At 38.6% G+C, this 15,786-nt stretch overlaps 2 protein-coding genes across 2 annotated transcripts; one reads left to right on the top strand and one right to left on the bottom strand.

Moving 5' to 3' along the window:
- Positions 1–363: 363 nt before the first annotated feature.
- On the top strand, positions 364–2,186 carry LOC139967801 (uncharacterized). Its single transcript, XM_071971897.1, has one exon. The coding sequence runs from the start codon at positions 706–708 to the stop codon at positions 1,405–1,407; it is 702 nt and encodes a 233-aa protein (XP_071827998.1). The 5' UTR covers positions 364–705; the 3' UTR covers positions 1,408–2,186.
- A 1,307-nt stretch (positions 2,187–3,493) lies between these two features.
- Positions 3,494–5,218, bottom strand: LOC139967798 (alpha-crystallin B chain-like). Its single transcript, XM_071971891.1, has one exon. It carries the CDS (start codon positions 5,031–5,033, stop codon positions 4,356–4,358), a length of 678 nt encoding a protein of 225 aa, XP_071827992.1. The 5' UTR covers positions 5,034–5,218; the 3' UTR covers positions 3,494–4,355.
- Positions 5,219–15,786: the final 10,568 nt, after the last annotated feature.

The raw sequence follows: 15,786 nt of genomic DNA, 5'->3' as shown, positions 1-15,786 counted from the left end.
GACGCTAATGAACTTCATTTCAACTTTTTAACCGGAGAAAAAAAACCCCGAACTAACTTTGCTATATCGGATCCTGAACGATTTGTAGGCGGAGCAATGAATTGATACGTATTTGTAAACACTGTAGGAAAGGTTGCACCAGTCCTTTCTACACAATTCTTCTCGATCTGTGTAGAAAGGACTGGTGCAACTGTTACGTAGGACTCAAAAGGCTCTTCTTTCAACTGCCAAAGAAATTTGTAGTATTCATTTTGTAAATTGACATGTTGTAAAGTTAACTAGTGAGGCTTTGTTGCGTAAATTACTCAGCGCTTCAGTTATGTCACTTGGAATTGAAAAGCTGGAAGGATATATGAATATTCATGTCAGTAGGCGCGGCTGATGTCAGAAGGCGCCTATTTTCTCGAACATACAAATTGCAAGGTCATGATTATTACTACATGTGTCTCTGTTGTGACTTACGAGTAGTTACTGGAAGATTCCGTCGTGGATATTAGATTGCTTAAATATCCAGCGGAATCTGCTAACCAGTCATTCAATCACAGCTTCAGAGGGCAGCTAGTACAAGAAAACTGATATTTGTGGTTCTAATAGGACGTTCACAGCCAGACAATTTACTCAATCTGCTTATACGATATTTCATTGACTACTCAACTAAACAACTCCATCTTTGAAGACAGTCAAGAAGCAAATACTACTTGGAAAATGGCATCGGTATTTGTTATTCCATCATTTGGCCTTCAGCGTACGACATATCCTTGCTGCGGTTTTCACGGTTCTGTAAGACCGCGATATCAATACCGTCGTCAATCCGAAAATCCATCTTCTCTTGGAACTATCTCACAGTTGCTGCAATCGCTTGCCGATGACGAGTTTGATGATAAAGACATTACTTTTCCATCCTTGCTTCTCAAATTAAGAGAGCGAGTTAACAAGAAGGAGACTTCATCAGAAGGCAAAGCGAAATCGGTTGACTCTTCACTCGACGAACAAACACCAGATAAATTCAAAGTCTCAGTAGATCTTGGCGAGGCATTTAAACCTGACGAAATATCAGTCAAAATCGTTGACAAAACTCTGAAAATCGAAGGAAAACACGAAGAAAAGGGAGAAGATGGTGATTTCACGTCTCGGCAATTTACCCGGTCTTATCGTCTTCCAGATGACGTTAACTTGGAACAACTGACGTCATCATTATCATTTGAGGGCGTGCTTAACGTTGAGGCCCCAAGACTGGTGAAGGAGGAACTCAAACCAGCTGAGAGGAATATCCCGATCGAACAAGGACAGACAAGTTCAGCCATAAAGACCAACGAAGAACTAGAGGGGGGAGAGGATAAGGTAGAGGGAGCGAAATCTGACGAAGAAGCGATGGAAGAAGAATCTGGTAAAGTTCGAGAAAACTAACTGAAGAAAAAAACAGGCGTCAATTAACGATTGAAAGAAGTCTGATATCTGCTGTCAACCAGTGGCTCCTTCATGTGATTCATGCAATATATACAGTTACTAATTATGGACACTACAGCTGCTTTTGCAAAACTTTTCTATTTTAACTGTTTTAACAGAAAATTTCGTTCGGATTGTTCTGTTATTTATTTGGTAATTATGTTTAAACTATATTTACTTTACTCAACTATACGATTTAATTCATTATTTCATAAACCATTAATATTCGCGTAGCACCTATACCCTTAAGATCATGGCTGAACTTAATCTTCGATTTAATTGGACTTTGGATTGTAAACTGAAGTGTACTCACAATATTATGTTTTATGTATAAATGCTTAATATATGTACGACTGTTTTCCGATTTACAGTTTGAACCATCACTGCAGTCCAATCTTTGGTTGTTTCTTTAAGCTTTATATCAAATTGTGAATTGTTTTTAATATCAAGAATATGTGACCTGGTCTTAGTGTATCTTGCTAGTCGACTATAGTTGTACGTATCATTCTTGAATTTCTTGTTTGTTAGTTTGTTTTCATTCTGTAAGAGATACATTTTGTCATGTTGTTTTCTTCAGCAGCATTATTATGACAGACATTTAATGATACAACAATGACCAAGATTTATCAAAATAATGTTCTATTTATCTTATTATTACGATATTATAATTAATATGTATGCTGTCGTAAACTATATATTCATTTCCTGAAACTAAATACACGATTTTACAAGTAACTCAATATCATTACTCTTTTCCATTATTTTTATATTTGGCACTTTAATATTAGAAACACTTTCATATCAAGAATTTCGCAGTGACGGATAATTCGTCTTCGCAGTGCATGCATGCGCACTAGAAAACCACTGTCTTGATTGCATTGTTACTGCACTAATGCTATATTGTTCCAGGTTGTGAAAGTTGTAGTGGTTAAGTTGCGAAGGGCAATCCATGAATGACATTTCAGCATAGCCAAAATCATTTCGGGTTCGCCCCACACCCACCCATAGCCCCACCCAACCCCATACACTATACATATACCCTGTTAGAATTGACACTGTGTGTGTTTCTGACATCAAGGTTTTCAGTTCAACTGGGTAGGTAGGTAGGTTCAAGCCATAGTATACTGATTCCCCTTCTATGTACGTATATTAGCGACAGTTTGGGGGCCGCTGCTCTGTATAGGTATATTACAGATACAAACAGACCTAAGTTCAGCATAGCCAGAATCATGATCATTTGGACTCGCTGTGAATAGCTGGGTACGGTATTTACTAAGGTCGTCTGCTTGTCCGAGTCAGTCTGTAAGTGTGTTTGGTGGGGGGGGGGGGGAGGGTGGGAGGGGCAGCGTTGTGAGAGAGACTCAGTCATAACACTCTTCATGACCAGCTTACAATCGCATGCTTATTTCTCAATACTGGAAGCACCGATCTCGCAAACGTATATTTGGTGCCACTGTTAGTTTTCATAACGAAGATTGCACTGGATTGACTACTCTTGTATGTCTTATGTTGGTTTATGTTATTTCATGTCTAATATATATATATATATATATATATATATATATATATATATATATATATAGTCCGAACCTCTGGACATACATTTAGCGTCCATAGCCTACTGGTTAGGGTATCCGCATATAAAGCGTGAGGCCCGGGTTCGAACCCAGGTGGAGGCTGGAAGGGTTTTTCACTGGATTTTCCAACCCACTACAATTTTAATTATATATAAGTTAAGACGTCAATTTGAGGAGATGGTGGCGTGAAATACTATTCTAAATTACAAGTCTTAATGGACATAGCTGGATGCTGGCTATGGAGGTTGAAAGAAGGGTGAAGAGATAGTGCTGAGGGGAGGGTTGGGGGGGGGGCCTTATACAGTTTTTTTCCCGCGTTCAGTGGAATTTTCGTTCATGTTAATGAACCGCGCAAACAAAAAAACAAACAGATCTTTGTATCCACAACTTTTATTAAACTACACAACTTGATTAGTTTCAGCGAATGTGTTAAACATATAGAAATAAGAAATTACTTAACAATCAGTAGCTGGGATTTTGACAATATTTATTTCGACATTGAAATAGTGGAATAACATATGTAAAGATCCAGTTGTTAAGGCTTATACAGTGGAAAATACAAACATGTAGAGATATGAAATATTTGAAAAATTACAAAAAACCAAACACAATCGACAAAATATCGGACAGAAATTTGATAATTCATACTATAATTTAGTGTGTATGCAAGAATTCGAAAATGAATTTATTATTATAGACCATATTGCATGTTGATACATTTATACGTTTATATTCATAGAACGCTTATTTTTAATAGGTTAACAACGTATGTAATTTCGGTATAAACAGGCTCTTTGTCATCTGATATGTTACCAAGAAGACCAGCCTTGGCAAGCAGTTGTCAAAAAATTTACATTTTCTGCAGATTAAATTACAATTACATGGTCTTACAAACTTGAATAGTGAAAACAAAAATAAAACAAAATTGAAATAAAATTGAAATAAAATTAATCAAAAACTGTTAGCAAACTGCTTATCCACCAAAGAGCAGTGTGTAAGAGAATGTATAGATAATAAGTGGGCCTGACGTTTCCATCCTGGGCAGGATCTTCTGCAGAGGCTGAATGACAAGTAACAGTAACACAAGGGACAAATACAAGCACATAATACAGACAGGTTAATAAGCAGGGTGAACACAGGATGAATTGTAAGGTGTAGGCCTCAACCTCTCGAATATAGTAGTATTAACTTGTAAACATGATGTTATCTAGCCTTGTATAAACAGCGTTATAGTCCTGTGTATGTATCATGGACTGAACATTATCAACCGTTCCAGTGACGTATATTAATGACAAATCAAATATTCGTAAAAGATTTTAGTCTTCCCCCTCGTTACTTAGAATCTGTCTGCTCTCGATCTTCTACGCTCCTTTCTCTGTGGCCCTCCTCCTTCTTCCCTTCATCATCCTCTTTCATCTCATTGTCACTGGCGGACGCTGCTGCCTCTCCTTGCTGGATGGGGATATTTCTTTCGACAGGTTCGGGTGTTTTTTGTTCCAACTTTGGAGCTACAATTCTGAGCACGCCATCTTCAGATAATGTTGACCTTAGTTTCTCAATGTCAATGTCTTTGGAGAGATAGTGCGAACGGGTAAATTGCCGAGACGTGAACTCACCAGCTTCTCCTTTCTCTTCATGTTTTCCTTCGATCCTCAGAGATCTGTCAACGAGTCTTACTGATATTTCTTCAGGACTGAACATCTTACCGAGATCCACAGAAACACTAAAATTGTTTGAAGTGTCTTCTTTCCTTTCAATCGGCTGGTTCGATTCACTCTTGGCAGCTGGTGAAGATTCCGACTTATTAAGATGTCGGTCACCAAAGCTCTCGTCGTTGAGAAATTCAAATAAGCGAGATGAAACTTCAAATGGGCTCCAACGATGGCGTGGTTGATAACGCGTTCTGAAGGGACCGAGGCGTCGCCGAACGCATCCACAATGACTATCTTGTACCGCCGAGGATGATGGCAATTCGAAGTCAAAACTTGGAAGAACTAGCAGGGATGCCATTGTGTGGTATGTCGAATGATCTTATAGTTCAGAGATGAAATGTTCAAATTTGAGTTATAACCTGGCAATGAGTCCAACTTGATCTCTCTCTCGTTACACGGTGAGGTGTCTTATAGGTTTCTTCGGAAGGAGAATAGATCTGTTCTCTATCGAATCAGGTAGTGAATGAATAAGTGTGTAGAAAATTAGCAGTATTTATCTTACTAGCCGCAATCTTCTCGAACAGTAGAGTCTTTTCTAGTGAAGACCCGTAAACATGACGTTGTGATTTCACATTTCCGATGTGTGTAACATATTCAAGAAGGACCTGGAAATTTCTGTGACTCCGCCTAGCGGTCTGTTAGTGATTCTAGCTCCGCCCAAACAGACAGTTGACTTTCGTGCGAAAATCGGAAATTGGGTTCGGAATTAGCCCTTAAAATAATCGATCACAAATAGTGTATTACATCAGCAAAGAAGTGAAAAATAATGCGAATAAAATGAAATACCTCATTATAGCCTGAAATATATGACGACATTGAGATACAAAATTAATTAAGATCGTATTATTTCGGATCCAGTATAGCTGAAACTAACAGAGAGTTAAGGCGGAGCCTAGTTAACAAGGATCATAACATACAGTCTATTAATAGAACGTAAACAATAACGCTCACGACTGCTACTTGCTAGTGCTGACCAGAATCTTCGTGAATGTTCGTAAGGACTCAATTTCAGAAGAATTTCACCAGCTGTTTCTATCTCGGACGTTTCAGGAATTGCGAACATTCGACATCTTTCCATTTTATGGTGTGAGTTCTCATCTCTCCTGTGTGGTCGTTAAAAGTGATAAACAAGGGCGCAATATATCGAGAATGGTCGATGCTTTGGCTTGTATTTTGCATTGCCTAGGCCCTACAGCTATATGCGCTCATGGCATTAACTATGTGCACGAAATATTAGGCCTAAGTAGTAGGCCTAGTACGGCATGCTTGGTTATCAACTGTATAGTGACGTTACAACAATTAATTCTGTAAAAAGTGTATTATATTATTTCCTAATCACGCAATTAACCTGAATTAGGATTGTTTTGTGGAGGGTGAGGGGAAGGAGTTTGACATGAAGAAGGGTTGAAGGGAAAGGGAGGGTTGATAGGAAGGACTGAATGAAATTAACAAGTTCCATCTGGATCAAGGTACCAGGAATGAGGGGATTCAGGGAATGTGTTTGTCATTTCTGCTGGGATCCGAAATTGGAAAGCATTGTTTAATGCAATCACAATATTAAGTCTATTTTGACAAGTCAGATATGTCACTTGGAATATGATGGGTTGAGATCAATCCCCCTTGTGGGTGGAAATCAGAAAGGGATAGACTTTGGTGGGCCTATCTTCTCTGAGGTTCTGTCTGCTTTTTTTCTTATAGATCTCATAACGTTTGCATTGCTGTTAATTATAAATGGCCTCAAGGTAGACTTTAGGCACAAAATGAATGTTCAATATGTTGGAAACCATTTTAAACATACTTCTATCCTTCCAGGTTGTATTTCTTTACCAGTTTTGATTTATGAGAAATGACCATTAAACATCTGAGAATCAAATGTTTAGTCTAAAAAAATTAGTCTAACACAGACAATTATGTTGATCCAATGATAGTGAAACAAGACATTAAAAGCCTCAAATACCATGTTTACCACACCTTTCACATTGTCAAGGACAAATGATGTTGAATATCATCTAAGGGTGTTGTGTTTATATGAAGTTAGAAGAATTACATGTTTTGCTCTATAGTCATTAATGAAATATTGGATTAACATAGACATAATTTATGACTGCATCGAGGGCCGATGCCACAATCTCTTTAGCCTTAAAGGAGCATTCCAAATATTTAGCATATTGTAAAGATGATTATAATATTTCTATTTTTCAGTTTGGAAGACATATTTATATACTATATTTTTGTATTTTTATTCCTTCAAATATGACATATCAAGACTAAAATTGTATCTAAAGTCATTACTGCATTGAGTATAACTTGTAGATGGTTTTACTTCTAACCAGATTGTACATAGTCAACCATTGACATTCATCATAGTTTATTATCAGTAGCCTTCATTTGAGAATTCACCATTTTGTGTCTCAAAGGCTCAAGCCTTTGGAGAAGAATGGGTAAGAGCCTCTTGTGGTACTTCACCTATGTCAAAGCAATATGCAATTTGTAATTAAAGAATTTTACAAAACATATTGTTACTCAAAATAACGTTTGAATTGATCAAACTAGGGCACCTATTTCTTTTTGCCAAACAAAAGTGAGCAAGGTATTCATGATTATATACTTTTTGTTTTCAGTATTTTGTGGACCGATAATTTCCCATAGTAGTATTTATCACGCCATAAAGCAAAAGTGGAAAACATCAACATTTCAAAGTAATTTTGAAGTTCCCATTGTTTGAAATGAAACTCAGTAAGGGTCAAGTTACTAAACTTCCATTGCCATGAAATTTCTGTTTCAAATAAAATCATAAAATTGATCAAAGTCAATTCAGATGGTCTTTCAATGTTATGAAATAGGACTCTTGATTACCAATGTTAATCTTACGTTGCCCTGGAATCTCCTTCACCCTAATTTCGCATTAAAATATGCAATAGTTTTGACATAAATATTGAAACAAGTAACAATTCTTTTTGCATTTTCCTTTTGTATACCTTAGTACATAATGCTATTAGCTGCAGTCTATGGTTTTAATGATGTTGATACCAATATTTTCTTTTCCAATGGTAGTACCAGCTGTTTAAGTAATGAGCTGCAATATTAATATTAGTAGAAGTTTCCCTTTTTAGAATTGTAATTTGTTGTTTTCAGAAGAAACTACTTGGTTGAATTTGCCTTTTGGCCAAATGCTATTACTGCTAATTTAAATACTCATTTATAACTATTTAAGAATTCTTGCCAACAGTTTCTCGGTGTAAATACACAAGAGACATTAGAAATTATAATATCAATTGTCTTGTTTTTTTTTATGTCTATGTAATTTGTACATTATGTTTCTCTTGCAATAAGGAGTTATGCAGTCAGTCTTTATTCCTGCACCCAGTTGGGACCATTTTTTCTACGCTGTACTTTCATGTCCTGCTCCAAAGCACTCATATTGTCAGTATGAGCAAGATGAATATCATGTTTCTATCAGATAAAGGTTTAAGGAACTGTTCATACTGCCAATATGAGTGCTTTGAAGCATGATATGGGAGGACAGTTTAGAGAGGTATTAGCATTAGAAACTGTCTCAACTTACTGATTGCTTTGATGCTCAGTGTCCATATCTTTCGTTTTCCTTGTCCTTTATTATAGAATTTCTTTAATGATTGTCTTTCTAACTTCAAGTTGCACAAAGAGTTGACATTGCCGCAATACTCAATCAGCAGGCCTGGAGGGGGGGGGGGGGGTGGGGATGAGGCAACAACCAAGGTCAACTAGGGGCCTGGGAAATATGTAATAAAGATTACTATATCTTTCTGATATATTTAAGAAACTGGAGATTTCCAAAAGAGGCCTTCAGTGACATACTTGTGCCTGAGGGCCCTGGTTCTGGATGGGTACACCAGGACTTGTTACCTCACTTTATTCCACAGAACTAGCAACAGGATGGATTCAGAGGTGGGAAATCAGAATTTTACTGTGAATTTGTGGATTAAAACTTAAACAATAAATAGGTCTAGGATCATCCTACAAGTTGTAACTAAACAGATCTGTTGGATTGAGAGGTATTAGAGGGGTATACAATCATAGCATTATGGTTAAGGCAGTGGACTTGTGATCTAAGGCTTGCAGGTTCGAGCCCTGGCCAGATCATTACATCGTGTCCTTGGGCAAGGCACTCCATCTCCATTGCCTCTCTTCACCCAGGTGTATAACTGGGGCCCTGTGAGATATGTTGTCAGTTGGGCATTGTTTAACTGCTGCCATGTGGAGGGATTATTAATTAATAATCTCTTTGTTTGACAGGTTATCGTTGACCAGGGTCATATTGGGATGCACCTTGAGCACTGTTATCGGTGGATATGTCTGCACTCTATAAATCCTCAATATTATGATGTGTGAATATATCCGAGCTTAGAATGATACAGAAAAATACAGCTTTTAGAAAACACGACATACTGAAAGTCAGTGCCACTTGACTTTTCGTCATACCCCTTTAATTCTAAATTCAACGCTAGAAAATAAAGTCAATCGGAAGAACTTTAATAAACAATTGTGATCATACTTTTTTTGATGATATTAGCAATAAAACAGTACTAAGACCCTGAAACCATTTCTTGGATCATTCGTGCCCCGACCGGAAGGAATGAAAAATGTCTAAGTTATGGCCGACAACTGATGATGTATGTTTTAAAGGGCAATGTGTATTTCATATTAGCCAATGGCCGTTACACGTCTGGATAAACATAAATAAGCAAGTGCCATCCGCAGTAAATGGATCACACGACTTTAATTTAACAAAGACAGAAAAGTCTATGTACGCACCACACTATAACGTCCGCGTATTGAAAGGGAAGTTGGACACTTTAGTAGTATACGTGGTTTGATAATCAACCTCGAATCATGATTGTGTTAAAGGATTGTTTGGAGGGGTGGGGGGGGGGGGGGTTATAGAGGTGCTTTATATGAACGAGTTTCTAGTTAATGTTGTGCCCAATTGTAATCAAAATCAGAGATTCGTGAATCTACATTGATTGTTATATCAGACTTCACAGCATCAGTAAATATCTGAAGTGATTCTTGAAAATTCAGAAACCGGTCAACTTGGGTCTATAAAGTGTCAATTATACTTCCTGTGGGGCGGGACAGATCGAACAATGTGTGCTCACAATATATTTTCCCTTTGAACGTTCATATATTTACTGTCATGTTGTTATACTTATACATCCACCTATAAAGTTTGATGTATTCGAAGTTGGATGTATTCTAAGTTGGATGTATAGAGTTGAATCTAGACATCTAACTCGATACCTAACTTTGTATTCTATATAGATTGGCCCATTAAATCTCTATACTCCAACTCGACTGGTACGAATTGTTCCGCTGTCCACTGTTACCTGTTCCTATATTTACGCACAGGGTCCTACCAAAGTCAGTGTTACCTCAGACCCTCCCTATCCCACCCCATGCACCACATCCATGTTTACATTTATTCTTGACCTATCCCACATATAATCATTTTCACTTTAATCCACGATTGGGTGCAGGTATGTTAGGTCATATATGTTAGGAAGTTAGGCCTATACTTCCTGGGAAATATGTCATTCTTCCCGTTGTGCTATAACTTTTAAAATGAAACTTGATCGTCGGTTCTTTGTCTCAATGTAAGCAGAAATTAACCTGCTTTTAGCATTCTATAGAGACTTCTGTCAAGTCCCTTTCTTTATATAAGGCTACCTTCCCTTCCCCACTCAGTGGGTCCGGGTAATCAGTCCCTTTCAGTCGAGCCGTAAGGAGGCGGGGGGGGGGGGGGGTGTAGCATCAAGTACGGTCGAATATATAGCTATATACTGGCACCAAAATACTTGATTGAAATCCGGTTAACATCATTATAATTGGTCAACAACATGACCATCGTATTGGACGGCAGTATTGTGTGTATTATAAAACCTAAGTAGTTTTATTCTTTCCATTCTGTTTGTACTCCAGTTTCGGTAATAGACCTATTGATGCAAATGAGACAATGACGACAGACCTGACGAGAAGGGAGTCAGCCCTGGGGTCAATTAGGGGCCGAGGAAATATGGGATATATAATAATTTACTCAAATTTTCATAATATACTTCAGGAATGATGAAGACTGCAATGGGGGGTCCTGGGGGCCCGATCTGTCCGGCTCTTGGCGTCACTGAGTGGGTATGGAGGCAGCAGTCTATATCACTGATGGAACTATAGCTGCGAGCACAATAACTTTAATTACAGTTAAAAATAACTGTCTTACTTTATTTTTGTTGTTACACCGGAGAAACTTTACCAAGGGAAAGTTTCTCACCAATATAACATACCGGATTATGTGTAAGTCGGAAACGTTCAGTTCACTCAGGAAATTAATGTTTCCTGTAACCGCAGTGGTGGCTGTTAAGGCAATCTATAAAACTTTAATATCGGAATGCCGAAATTTGGTACTTTTTTCATAATGAAATGTAAAGCACAACGGTGAATAAAAAATAATTCAGTTATACATGATTACAACACAAAGGATGTCATATGAGAAAGAAAGGGAATTTGTTGTATTATTTGGATGGGTGACCTTCATGAACCTCAGCTGACCCTGCGATTAGGCTCTTTACTCGTATGACATGGGCAGGAGTAAACGAAAGGGGTACGGTACCGTTTACGTTGATAATCTGTATCCGTCGGCTTAGAAGATCCATCAATACCCCTTCCCTATCCTCCTACATGTCGCCATGACGAATATATCACATTCATACCTTTTATGACCGTTTATTACCAAGCGTCAGCTCTTTCTTGTGTTCCTCATGTTCTCATGTTGCTATTCCCTTGTGCTATATAGTCTTTACCATTTGTTGCGTGTATCTGTATACTTGTTATAGCTTTCATGTTATTTGTTTATTTGCATCTTTGTTTTCATTTCAATTTTCCCGTATTTATGTCTTTGTATACGTGAGGGTCTCGGGGATGATAACCTCTGGTGAACCGAGTTACCCTAAGTGAAATAAATATTAAATGAACATTAGAAAGATAAAAAAAGAAGAATAAATTATACAAGCAGCTAAGTCACTGAGACGCTCGACAAGTCATATTGAAAACCAAGCAGTCTATAATGTCTCTATATCACTGTACTGTGATGCTTGACCAAGGACCAGGTACGCAGACACGGGATTCTTCACTGTATTACACAGGATTTCCCCAATTGATTCGTCTTTTTAAAATGAAAGATTTATTCGTGTACGTAATTTAGATTGGTGGCCATGGCGCCATATACCTATAGTCAAGTTCCTTAAATATAATTTTTCACAATTCTATTTTAAATTACTAACAATTATATATGTATAATATGTTCATGATATTTTATGTATATTTAATCTGATGGACTGTCCTCTGTAGTTGGTAATGCACATAAAGATATGTTTCTATTAATAAACTTGTGCAGCTATAGCCCTGAATGTTTCGAAACTATCAATTCCTGTGAAAGGCTAAGTGTCATGCAGTATACGTTAGCACACGGCATTACCGTGATGCTCCATTGGTATTACCAGCTCCCTGGTATGACAATAAATTAGAGGTGGTACATTGGGATCACTATAGTATAATGTAAACTTCGGGACCATGTTTGCTATTTACCTAAGGCTTGGAAGGCTTAGCTGGGTGGGGAGCAGTGGGCATGCTGACCGAAGAATAGGGCCGGGCAGAAAATATGATCCTGGACCGAGCAGCGGTAAAGGTTGGGATCTATCTTGGGAAGGGATTAATATGACGGGGGGGGGGGGGGGAGGAGACGAAATGACGGAGTGCGGGAAGTAATTGGAGTCGAGAAGTTGAATGTTGAGAAGTTGACATTGATGACTTATCGGTCAAATAGACTGGACCATCAAGAATAGTGTCCGTACAATACATTGACTCAACTGCTCAACACTTCCTTATGCGTTCTCATACCAAGCCTATATACTCATTGATAGATTCATACTATACTATTCAGGCTACCCTGTTTTTCATATTGAATTTTCCAATCATATCTTTTCTGGACTAATTTCGATCGTTTAAGGCGAATATATACATTTAACCACTAAAATAGCCAGATTTGAAAAGTTCGATAGCAAGTTATTTAGCATATTAGCAAATGTAGAATTTCACTGAAGTTGAAATAGTAACCGATCGACTTAGCGACGTATTCCTATTTGGGAATTATGAACAAGGTTAACTGCAATTTCATCTTGATCAGAAATAGATTAAATATCTTCCTTTAGCTGTTGTAATTTTTATATGTGTGAGTGGTAGACATTTATGCATTGCTATAGTATAAGCTAATTTGATGTAGAGTAGGCCGCACGTAAACATATTGTTACCAGAAGCACCTTATTCCATTTTGCCCACTGATAGAAAAAAAGGTGGGGGTACCGAGGGGGGGGGGGCAGATGCATGACAAATATTAATTTACTTCACACTGCATTTGATTCATTCAAAACCCATGCGATAGTTTGATACGATCAGACATAAATGTGAACTTTGGAAACATGATCTTATAGGCGGAGCATGCGTACTACTGCACTGACGCCGATAATCCCCATTGATTGACAAACATGTATAGTCTATACACCGTGGTTAGTTTCGGTGACGAATTCTTCGTGCACAAAGAATGAATTACAGGATCGGATTTATCCAAACGATCGACTGGGTCGTTTCACAAACCAGAGTTGATTGTTATTAGCCTTAGTTGAGTGTAAATTGGCGTTGTAAGGAAGAAAAAGAGATAAAAGGTAGGTATATGGGGGAAAGTGATGAATGATTCGAGCGGATACTAGTCAATAACACACAAGTCAACGTCTCATATTATACAAGTCATGTCGAGGGACTAAAGAAACCACTTCGCTAAACCAATAACCACATAAAACCAAAAGTTCCAGCTGTGGGCCCTGCCCGGGAAACGATAGCAAGGTGGAGATAGTCAGTACTAGGCCGGGGGTAAATTAAGGCTCCTCATTTACTTGTCCATTCCGAGATCTGTGTCAAATTCCAGCCTATTGTTGGCTGACGATACACCATAATGATATGTTAATCTATTGAGCTCACCTTACTGGGGCAGGCCAAGCGTGGCACTCTCAAAGTGATCATGGAGTACTGTAAAGGTGTGTGAGTGAAACTATTGGGTGGGAGTGTCAAAAAGTGCAAGGGTGAGGCTGGAATAACATTAAGTACAAATACAATCATAATAAATCGAGGTCTTAACGTTTACAACCTGAGCAAAATTTAACAACCGAGGGACCTCGAGTAAGATCTATGTTTAGTGGTAGTGAAATTGAGGCCTTTAAATTCGAGGCATCACGCATTTAGCACATTGTTGTAAAAAAAATTGAGTCGTGGGGATGGAAGGGGTGGGGCATGATTTCCCCACTGAAGCCTCCTGTTACGAGGACATAATGGATTTTTTTTTAAAAGTAAATATGGCTAGTCAATTGAAATGGAATTCGATTTTGAGGATTTCGGTCACCCGGATTCCCCTCCTCTGGTCCCCTACCCCAACCCGACACAATAAAGTGCATACCAGGTGCTCTGTAGGTTTCGAGTGCCATCACTGTAATGTACACGCACGGAGGGCGTTGTGGTCAAGTGGTTAAGGCAGTGGACTTGTGATCTAAGGATTACAGGTTCGAGCCCTGGCCAGATCATTGCGTTGTGTCCTTGGGCAAGGCGCTTTATCTCCATTGCCTCTCTTCACCCAGGTGTATAAATGGGGACCTGCGAGGTAAGTTGTAAATATAGTTGTGTGCGCCGGTTTGTGGCTGCACCCTATGGGAAGTCCCCCGGGGGACACGTGGTTGTGGTGCACTGTGGTGCCCCAGGAGAGATTGATTGAATTGTGCACACTTTGGTGTTTGGGTGTGACAAGTTACCAATGACCAGGGGTTAAGTTGTAAAGTCGTGTGAGGAGGCATTAGCCTCATACAAGACTGTAAACCTTCAACTTTCAACTTTAACTTTACAGTTTATAAAATGAAGTGAGATTATGACATGCACGCTTGATTGTCTGTGTATGGGGAAGGGGGGGGGGGGGTTAGTGGTGTTCATTTTGTGTTGGGAACGTCATCGCGCAGCTCATTACGTCATGGCCCAGCCCTTCATCCCTCTACTGTGAAGGAAGATATATAACATCTTCGCAGCTGTTGGTGATGCCGCAGTCGGATGCACTATATTCGCTGAGGCCGGTCGAGTGAATAAGGGGCTCATATACTTCCCCATGGGGTAGGGATCTGCAGGGTATGAAGGACCTTCATAAATCTACTGAGTTCCCAACAACTTGTAACAGCTCCAGTACAGGAGCTATTATCATAGGTGTAGGAGCCTAATTTGATTTTTTTTTTGGGGGGGGGAGGGGGCTGTAACGACTTGCCCGAAAAATCTAACCAAAATTGTTCGCGTCAACATGTTTATGTACATATCATATAGGCATTTATCGGTTAGTACATTACATGCCAATAACATACAATCAGTTTCAGTGTTATTACCCTTCCATATTGGTTATAATTATTGGGCAAGTCGTTACAATAATAATGATTATAATAATATCAGTTTAACCATTGAAAAACACATTGCAAATTATTCTTGTTTCAGTAGGTGCCCGAAAAATTCTCAGCATATTGCCCGAATATTCACAACAAATTTTGGTTTGGGGGGGGGGCATCCCCCCTAGCCCCCGCCTCCTACGCCTATGGCTATTATTCCCTTTCTTAATTCCCAGGGGCCCGTCGACCCCCTTATCCATTTCCACGGACTGCGTCCGTAATTCTCTTACGTCACAAATTTAATTATTTAATTTCCTAGATATCACTACAATGAACAGTATTTGAGATTTGACTTGTCACAAATGAGCCTGGCAATCTTGGTCACAAAGTTTTAACTTATTTCGGTAATCAACCTAACCATCTGTTTTATTTTCCCCGCTAACAGTTTTGTCTGTTATGAAACTCATTTTCGTTTTATGTGCCAAGTGATAGTGAAGTGCACACCACAATCTACCGACCATCAAATGGTATTGTGAACATACAGTATAACTTTTGTTCGCA

This window comes from Apostichopus japonicus, chromosome 5, assembly GCF_037975245.1.
Source record: "Apostichopus japonicus isolate 1M-3 chromosome 5, ASM3797524v1, whole genome shotgun sequence".
NCBI lineage: Eukaryota > Metazoa > Echinodermata > Holothuroidea > Aspidochirotida > Stichopodidae > Apostichopus > Apostichopus japonicus.
This window is presented reverse-complemented; position numbering and strand designations above follow the sequence as displayed.

What these genes read in the sequence shown, in the direction of transcription:
- LOC139967801 (XM_071971897.1), top strand. Translation starts at nt 706, where the DNA reads ATGGCATCGGTATTTGTTATTCCATCATTTGGCCTTCAGCGTACGACA.
- LOC139967798 (XM_071971891.1), bottom strand. Translation starts at nt 5,033, where the DNA reads ATGGCATCCCTGCTAGTTCTTCCAAGTTTTGACTTCGAATTGCCATCA.